Here is a 9,940-nt window from a genome sequence, read left to right as displayed (position 1 = left end):
GCCAAAATATGGCAGCAAAATGTTTTAGATCAAGTAAAGACTGTAAATTAGGTCTATGAAATATTTTCCCGGCACTGGGAGACACATGTTGGCCCCAACTTCCTACTCAGACTTGCAATTAAGACACAACAGGAGTGGGTACCCAACATGCGAAGATTTCTCACTGGTCTCTACGTCAGTAAATGGTCAAGATTGTTAATATGGAATCATTCACACCAGCACAATGGTGCTCCTCCAAGAATGTATTTATTTACATGAAAACACCATTTTATACAAATTGAAGACACATCTTAAAGAAGGGTTTGTCCAGGCATGCGTTCCTCATTCCCTTATATTGCCACTTCCATTTTCATCTTCTTTTGTATCATAAATAAAACTTCAGACTGGTTAAAGAAAATTGAATCTGCCTCTTCTCCCCACCCAAAATTTCTTCGACTATTTAATGTCTGTGGTCATCCTTCAAAGAAAAGTCTTGCCCAGGGTTATTTTATTTAATTTATTTATGTAATACAGTGTAGAAAGCGATCATGTCATAAGCAATGATTCTGTACAATCATCCTGCAGAAAATTGTTTTGGAGAATTCTTGGTAATTTAAGACCAGCAGAACACCCCTCCCCACCCGCCCCGTAAAAGTGCTTACAATGAACAGGGATTCTTTTCTTTATCAAAGACCCAAAGATACGTGGACAAAAAAAAAAAAAAAGCTTGAAATCTCAATGCCTAATGTGTGCACATAAAACAGGCACAAAGAAACAAACGTGTATCCTCTTAATTCCTATATCACAAATATAGCAGAAGCAGCAATCTGTACAGTAAAATGCAATCATGGAAAAAAAAATCTCTCTGAAGCATCTGAAATACTTAAAAACGTTTAACTTTAAAATGCATAGTGATCAGGAAAGGAATACTTAGGCAAGAGAAGCAGCTGAACTCCCACGTTCACATGAAGCATCCCCCATCGATTCTTAAAGCATATGTAAAGTAGGACTTAGTTGGGTCACAAACCACAAGAATAATATACAACTGGCTAAGGGGCTATGTGATAAATAATCAGGAGAGAATCTATTCATGCACTAGTTTGATACAGCTAAATTCTTTACAGTACACAAAACCCATTAATAATGTAGTGTAGAGACCAAAATGTAAAGAGAGATAGAATACATTACTGATTTGTGGATTAATTCAAGTTCAGGCATCTACTTGTGTTACAGCACAGCTGTCAAAAGGTGATAATGAGTAAATCATAAAACGGGTTTGTTTCTTCCCACGTTATTCTATAAATGGACACCGATGGGTAGTGAAGCAATGGTTTTGCTGTCCAACTTCAGAGGCTGCTGTGGCGGGGGTCTAGTTCTGCATCTGCTCAAAGAACTTGTAGGTTGGATTTTCATAGCCGTTCTGCTGCATCTTGGACAGGTGGCGCTCCTCTGGGGTGACAGCGGCGTCAACCTGAAAAACAAGGAAGAGGAGAGCTGAGTAAAAAATAAAAATCCTTTAAGGGTGAACATGGAGAAGCAGTAAAAAGATAAGGAGTACAGTACTCTTCTTTTGCCAAGATTGCACAACACCCATGATTTTCTCCCCAACGTTGACATCTTGGAGCAGAACGCCTTTGCCCACCAGTTATACGGATGCTGTGCTCCATCTAGCCACCAGGTGGCGGTGGAAACCTTGACGCGCTTGCAAAGTGTCCAGTGGTTGTTTCTGGTTCCCCAACTCCACAGTAAGTGGATAAACCCAGTGCAATGGTATTTTTTCCTCCCCTGTTGGCTCAATAAAGGACAAACAGTGTCAATGGAAGCCTGTTTTACTTGGAAGTGTTTTGGTAAGATAGATAAAACCACAAGAGTATCATGGAAGGAGAGTCAGCAAAGTATACTGTATCTTGGGTGACACTCAAATCTGTGTAGAAAAATACTCGATTTCCTGGACTGCCGAATTTAGCCCGTTTCTATCAAATTTTATGTTTGTTAAAATGTTAAAGAGAGTTTGAGAATAATTTAATTAAAACAATAACATATATATACCAAAGAAAAAAGGAAGAGCAAGGATGACGCCATTGTAGATTACGTAATGTTTTAAAAACTGAGAATTAAGATACTATAGAAGTATGTTCAGCTCAAAGTTTAAAATCAGACCCTCTCTGTTAATAAGTTGCTTTACCTCTAAGGTCAGGTCAGTAACTGAAGACGTTTTTCTCCCCCTGTCATGTTAGAGCTGTGTGTGGCATTTACTGTTTGCAGGTTGGGCAGGGTACTTACCCCTACAACGTGGGCAGTGGCTGTTCTTGTTTTACTATATTTATTAGACCTCTCCCTGTTCGCAGAAGAGAGGAGGTCCTTAACTCTGCTGAATGAGTAAAGGCTTACTTTTTTGTCTGTTAAAATTCCTCTTTTGTAAAACCATGGTAAGATGAAGAGAATAAATAGAAAGTCATCAGAATGAAGAGGCATGTTTTCCAGAGAAAAGTTTGGATGTACCATACAGAAGATATTCCCTCAAAGGGATATTTCCTAGAATGGGCTGCTCATTGATCTCTGGGAGAATACTGCAGGCCCATTCCCCCTTGCTGAGTGTTGCCAAGTGACATTCCTCCCTTATGGAGCTTTTCCCCCTACACAACCCATCTGGCATGGATCTGAGCCTAAACAGCAATGCCCCTGAAGCCAAGGAAGAAAAAGTACCAGCGAGGACGTGGTGTCAGCAGTAAGACGTGAGGTCTCAAGATGGAGCTAGATATGTCAAGACTAGACCACACTGGCTGATGATAATTCAGACTAAAAGATCTGTCAATATGGCCGGGTGCAGTGGCTCACGCCTGTAATCCCAGCACTTTGGGAGCCTGAGGTGGGTGCGTCACTTGAGGTCAGGAGTTTGAGACCAGCCTGGCCAACATGGTGAAACCTTGTCTCTACTAAAAATACAAAAGCCAGACATGGTGGTGCACGCCTGTAATCCCAGCTGCTCCAGAGGCAGAGGCAGGAGAATGGCTTAAACTTGGGGGGTGGAGTTTGCAGTGAGCCGAGATTGTGCGACTGCACTCCAGCCTGGGAGACAGAGTGGGACTCTATCTCCCAGAAAAAAAAAGGCCAGGTGCGGTGGCTCACAATCCCAGCACTTTTGGGAGGCCAAGGCGGGTGGATCACAAGGTCAGGAGTTCGAGACCAGCCTGGCCAACATAGTGAAACCCCATCTCTACCAAAAATACAAAAAATTTTAGCCAGGCACGGTGGCACGTGCCTGTAGTCCCAGCTACTCTGGAGGCTGAGGCAGAAGAACTGCTTGAACCCGGGAGGCTGAGGCTGCAGTGGGCCAAGATCGTGCCACTGCACTCCAGCCTGGGCAACAGAAGGAGATTCTGTCTCAAAAAATAAAAAAAATAAAAATAAATCTGTCAGTATAATCAGGTCCCCGTGGTCCCTTCGTATAGCCCCACTTCATGAAGTGATTGACTCTTCTCAGTCTGGGAATGAGGTGGAATGACTACCAGTGGCTAATCCCAAGGCCGCTGCAATAGGTAGATATACAGCTCCCTCATCCCTTGGGACAGAATGTTCCATCCATTATGTGCCCATTTTTTTTGAGTTGGAGTCTCGCTCTTGTCGCCCAGGCAATCTCGGTTCACTGCAACCTCTGCCTCCCAGGTTCAAGTGATTCTCCTGCCTCAGCCTCCCGAGTAGCTGGGATTACAGGCACCCGCCACTATGCCTGGCTAATTTTTGTATTTTTAGTAGAGATGGGGTTTCACCATGTTGGCCATGCTGGTCTCAAACTGACCTCAAGTGATCTGCCTACCTCGGCCTCCTAAAGTAGTACTAGGATTACAGGCATGAGCCACCACGGCCACGTGCCCTGATTCTTACGTTTCCACTTATGGAAGAGACTGTGTGCCACTGTGAATCCCTCCCATCTACCACCCTGTGGCTCAGAGCTGCCTGAGTTCCTCTGCAGCCAAACCCTCAGCTTACTCCAATGACAGACCTAAGCATCTCCCCTTAGCACACTCCCACCAACAAGCTCTAACCAAGGCCGGTACTCAGAGGACTCTGCTCAAATGGATGCTCAGCTTCACTGTCCTTCTGGGAGCAAATCACAGATGTTTTCCTCATCCTCTCCTCTTTCCTTTGCTGTGCACTGTTGTCAACAAATGAGATCACCTGGCTTTAACTGGTAACTGTAATTAGCCTCCAACTTGTAAGTTAAAAACCATGTTTAAAGCTTAGCACCAATAATGAGAGATTTCATTCACTCTGTAAATCTGTGTGCAGGAGACAGCCTATCTGCAGCAGTACGCCATTCGAACTTGGGCATCATTTTTGCTCCCCATCACCTCGTAACTGAGATCTCAAAGAATGCCCAGGTTAAAAAAAATTATCTTGCTTAGGAGATCAAGCACAAAGCTCCTATGTTTCTGATTGTAGAAAAAAAGCCACAATGCTGCTTGATTGTTGGAATATTATACTTTTATCTCTTCCAGGAGGCACATCTACCATCATACTGGCTGTCAACAATCATTTGCATGCATCAAGGGCAGGGGAACACCTGGCAATTTGATAGGTTTATCTCCTCTTCAAACTCCAAAGCCGAACACTTAAGAATGCCCTGCTAGAGACGCGAGGCTCCAAGGCTGGTGCACAATCCAGGCCTCTAGCTCTCCTGTCTTTTTTTGGCTTCTGTTTTGCTACTTGCTAATCCTATTACCTTTTGCCACTGAGAGGACAGTTACATTTCGCCATTCCTGCCATGGGGCAGCTTGGCCCTCAGACCTCAGAGGGCTCAGGAGCTACAGAAGAACGGATTATCTTGACCAAAGGGGATCCAAGGAGTATGGACTGGATCTTTAATCTCCAGCCCCTTGAACGCTAGATGTGAAAAACTGAGTACTCATGTCTATGGATAAAGCTACCGCTAAAGGAAGAGGACCAGGTAAGGGTAGCCTTCCTCTCCAGCAGGCTCACCTATCTCTTCCTCATGGCTAAGCTACAGCAGTGGCATGGGCCACCATGTGAAGGCCAGCCCTACCACCACCCTGTGCAGACAGGGCCTCTGCATGGACACAATATTATTTCCTTTAAAGCAGAGCCAGTGAAGGTTTGAGCCCATGGTGCTTGTTCTGGAAGGAATGATAAGACAAGTCAGGGACAGAATTTCCATTTTCCAACCCGGCAGGAACATCTGTCACTTGCTGGGATGAAGACACACATACATACAACCACTTAATATTCATTCTCTTCCCAGACTGCCTGGATTACACAGCAGCAGGAACTGATCTGAAGTCTTCATGTGACTCGGTACGCTGCACCTTCCGTGCCCCTGCACTGCAATGGTGGCACGGCTTCAACTGGCTGCTGCCTATGACACACGCTGAAAAGAGCTGAGCCCAAACAGCCTGACCCGCCTTGTTCTAAAATAGCTTTGAGGAGAACGTTTGACACTCTATGGCTTACCTCCATACCCCCTTACCCCCTTACCCCCTTACCCTTTTCTCCCTGAACTTGATTCATTGGAACCATTTAGTCCTTCACTGTATCCAGAGTAATTTAGAGCTCAGCTATCTGCCTGCAGGGATAAGATTCTATTTGGGTGTCCTTAGTTTCTAGGTCTCCTCCTGTTGTCCCTAGAGTATTTACAAGGAGGTGTGTGAGCTTGGAGGAAAGGCAGGAAACACCACGTTTACATTTTATTATGTACAGTAACCAGCAGGATGTGGATTAATAGATGTCCTTTTATACAAGGGACTGAGTCAGGCCAAACGACAGAATCCTGTCATTGAGATGGACCAGACAAGTAAAGGAGGGTTAAGGGAACTAAAGCGTACAATACAGCAATACAGTGTGACACATCAAAGGAGCCACAAGTATGCGGAAAAAAAAAATAAAAGCAAAGAAAATAGCCAGGAAGTTGTCAAGCTAGTGACTTATCCTCCTAGTAACCTCCCAGTAACTGCCTGCTACCTTGTTGTGTAGATGCTCGTTTTCCTAATTTTGATGCCATCTCTCTACAGTTATATATAACTAGAAAGCAGTTGACTATGTTTATGGCCAACATCAAGCAATCCTTCAGACAGGTTCAGGAACTCCTTTGCTATCTCTTCATAATCTTTTTTTTTTTTTAAAGACAGTCTTGCTCTGTCACCCAGGCTGGAGTGCAGTGGTGTGATCTTGGCTCACTGCAGCCTCCATCTCCTGGGTTCAAGTGATTCTCCTGCCTCAGCCTCCTGAGTAGCTGCGACTACAGGCGCGTGCCACCACGCCTGGCTAAGACAGGGTCTCACCATGTTGGCCAGGCTGGTCTCGAACTCCTAAGCCTCAAGTGATCCGCCTGCCTTGGCCTCCCCGAGTGCTGGGATTACAGGTGTGAGCCACCACGCCTGGCCTGTAATCATTTTTGATGCTTTCCTTTGATCTTCCAGTTTCTCTTCCCGCTGCTCACTGTAAGCCACTCCTAGGTTCTGCACCCACCCTCACTTTTCCTTATTGTGGCTTTCCATTCAACCTGACCACTCTCTCCAACTACTCTACAATGCCAGCGTCAGTGCGTCTGTATCCTGGTGGGTCGGCTTCTGGCCGGGAAGAAAGGACCTCTAAGGACATCTTTTTATAAAGTCACCAGTATGATAGCACATTACTTAGAAAAAGTCATATGCCAGACCTCCATAAAAGTCAAATAAAGAACTCTCTTTTTATTTAGGTCATTAAGGAGATAACCAGGAGGTGGGGGCGGGGAGACTTCTGTTGTTCAAGTGATCAGATCTGTGAGAGGAAAACTTCTTCACATCCTATAATAAAGAGAAGCTGTGCCCCCAACTTCTCCTTATTAAAGGTGACATGTCTGGGGAGAGTAGCAGAAAGAGCTACAATACGTACTTTTAAATACCCAGTGTCTATGTATGTGAATGTAGAAAAGTACCGCTTGCTACTAAACAGATCCTGGGATCAGTGGGCTTTGCAGGAATGTCCTAAAACAGGAGCAAGGGTGGGTAATTCAGCTAGTGCTGAGAGGTCCAGCCACCAGAGGGGTGTTCTGACACGGAGGGCACGTCTGCGGAGTGGTAATAATAAAGGGCTATTGCTTCACTGCTTGAAGCACCAATAAGGCACAGTTACCTCCTTGGGGAAGCGTGGCCAGTGGCTCACAGAATGACTCTCTGGCCTTATGGTTAAGTAAATCAGTAAGTCAATATTTACTGCTTATAAAAAAACAAACAAACAAGTGCTTATTTCCAAATGCTAACAACTGTACCAATAAAAATACAGTCATGGGCCACATAATGACATTTTAGTCCACGACAGACCAAACCTATGATGGTAGTCCCATAAGATTATAATATCGTATTTTTTACTGTACCTTTTCTATGTTTAGATACAAAAATACCTGCCAGTGTGTTACAACTGTCTATAGTATTCAGTACAGCAATATGCTGCACGGGTGTGTGGCTTAGGAGCAATAGCTTGTAGGTGTGTAGCCCAGGTGCGTAGCAGGCTATACCATCTAGATTTATGTACATGTACTTTATGATGTTTGCACAGTGATGAAACCGCCCCATGCCACATTTCTCAGAACGTTATCTCCAGTGTGAAGTCGTATGTGACTGTTCTAGGCTTGTTTCATTTATACATTTGTTCTCAGGTGTTTTTTTCCTAGGGTTGCTATCTCTGTAATCTTCTGCAGGCATTTTTCACTCTAAAAACGAGAAATTTCCTGGAAACCAATGCTTTCATCATGACTTCTTCAGGCCCTGAGTGACTGAGGCGAGTCCTACTGGAAATATTCGTGTACTCACTTGTGTTCTTACTGAAGTAGGGTTACTGATTAATGAAGGTTAGCCAGGGCCGGAAATAAAGGTATTTCCATGTACTTGAGTGTGAGAGGGCCTGTTACGGTAGGAATAGGATGTTGCAGAAGCATCACTTCCATTCGGTGCAGACGCTGGAATGCTGAGAAAAATGGTGCTCTGAAAGCCCACAGTGCGCTCTCACCTAGGAACATGCCTAGGCTGGGGTGCAACTCCCTGTGTTCAAGTTCTACCATCCCAGCTAGACTACACCTTTTTTGAGGACAGAAAAGGGGAATGTGGTCTACTTCAACACTGCTGTACAGACACACTATGGGGCTGGACGGAGGGCTATTTTCGGGAAGGACAGCCACAAAGGTCTTGAGAGGAAGAAGGAGATGAGAGGAAATAAACAAAACACAAACGAGGTGGGGCCCTTCATCTAGAAAGGTTTCCAGTTGCTCTCAAGTAGACAGCAAAATGAATATCTAGAGAAGAGCTGAACAGCCATCCTTCCTGATTTTGCTCCTGCAAGGATACCTCCTGGCTTAAAAATTAATTTCAGAATCTGGGTCAAAATGTCAACTTCTCCTCTGACATTTTAAGTCCAATGAGACACTGCTTGGTAACTGACTAAAAAAAAGCATTTTAATTCAGGCAGCTGGAAGAGCACTTAAAAGGCAACTGGCTATCTGGGAGGCAAGAGATACCATTTTCCACTCCCTAAGGCTTGCACAGAGAACTAAAAAGAAGGAGTGTTAAAATGATGTGTCAGCGATTCTCAAATCTGACTGCACGTCTCATTCATTTGGGGAAATTTTCAACACTCAGATTCTCAGCCTCCTATTTGGGAATTCTGTTTCCTTAGGTCTGAGGTAGGACCTGAGAAGTCTCACGCACAGCCAGGGGAAGGAGCTTCTGGTGGAGGGCTTGCTTTTATGCTCAGCATCACTGCAGTCTGTTACAGACTAAAATGTGTCCCCTTAAAATTCTTATGTTGAAGTCCTAACCTGCCAGTACCTCCACCTGTGACTGTATTTGGAGATAGGGTCAAAGAGGTTATTAAAGTTAAACAAGATCATCAGGGTTGATCCTAATCCAATATGACTGGTGTCCTTATAGAAAGAGGTTAGGACACAGCAGAAAACAGAGTGAAGGCCATGTGAAGAACAGGGAGAAGGCAGCCATCTGCAAACCAAGGAGAGAGGCCTGGGGAGGAACCAACCTGGCTGATACCTTGATCTGACACTCCAGAAATGCGAGAAGGTAAATGTCTGTTGCTTAATCCACCCATCTGTGTTACTTGGTTATGGAAGCCCGAGGAAGCCAAGTCTTTGGCCTCTGGCATCAAAGACAGGCAACTTCAACGGATGACCGGCAGCAAAGAGAGTTATATTAAATAAACTAAAAAGTGCTCTTGAAGGCCAGGCACGGTGGCTCATGCCTGTAATCCCACCACCACCTTGGGAGGCTGAGGAGGGCAGATCACTTGAGGCCAGGAATTCAAAACCAGCCTGGCCAACACGGCAAAACCCTGTCTCTACTAAAAATACAAAAATTAGCCAGGCGTGGTGGTATGCCCCTGTAATCCCAGTTACTCAGGAGGCTGAGGTAGGAGAATCGCTTGAACCTGGGAGGTGGAGGTTGCAGTGAGCCGAGATCATGCCACTGCACTCCAGCCTGGGCAAAAGAACAAGACTCCATCTCAAAAAACAAAGAAACAACAACAAAAAAGAAAACAACAACAAGATAATGAAAAAAAAAAAACAGCAAAAAAGGGCTCTTGAATTACTCAAGTATGAAGACATCTTTATTTGCTCAAACATGCAACTAAAATTTTTTAAAAAATTAATTTGAGCAGAAATGAAAGAAGCTGATACTAATGAAAACCTATCTTATACTGTTTCGAGGGACATAAGCTTAGATACCATCACAAAAGGTGCAATGGCCAAACAGGACAATGGGGTCATTGCTTTTATGTGCTCACACTCTCATCTATGAGTCAGTCCGTTCCTTTCCACCCTGCTGCCTGCTGTTCTCTTGGTTTCCTTCCTCACACTGTTCATCCACGTCAGTATGAACGGGGAAGTGAGGCTCAACCCCAATTTCCATCAGCAGCTTCTGTTGTAGTCTGCAGAGGTTTTAAGTGCTGAGCAAAATGAAAT

The 9,940-nt window shown here is 44.5% G+C and overlaps 1 protein-coding gene across 6 annotated transcripts in view; it reads right to left on the bottom strand.

The window, feature by feature from the left end:
- Nucleotides 1–227: 227 nt before the first annotated feature.
- APP (amyloid beta precursor protein) overlaps nt 228–9,940 on the bottom strand; it is a 287,239-nt gene continuing 277,526 nt past the window's right edge. For all 6 annotated transcript variants that reach the window (XM_058427839.1, XM_032174825.2, XM_032174826.2 and 3 more), the window contains one exon: nt 228–1,450. In XM_058427839.1, coding sequence (XP_058283822.1) covers nt 1,349–1,450 — 102 coding nt within the window. In that variant the 3' untranslated portion in view covers nt 228–1,348. The remainder of the gene's footprint in view (nt 1,451–9,940) is intronic.

Source organism: Hylobates moloch, unplaced genomic scaffold (assembly GCF_009828535.3).
Source record: "Hylobates moloch isolate HMO894 unplaced genomic scaffold, HMol_V3 SCAFFOLD_14, whole genome shotgun sequence".
NCBI lineage: Eukaryota > Metazoa > Chordata > Mammalia > Primates > Hylobatidae > Hylobates > Hylobates moloch.
Note: the sequence above shows the minus strand (reverse complement) of the source record. Positions and strands in the feature narration are given on the sequence as shown.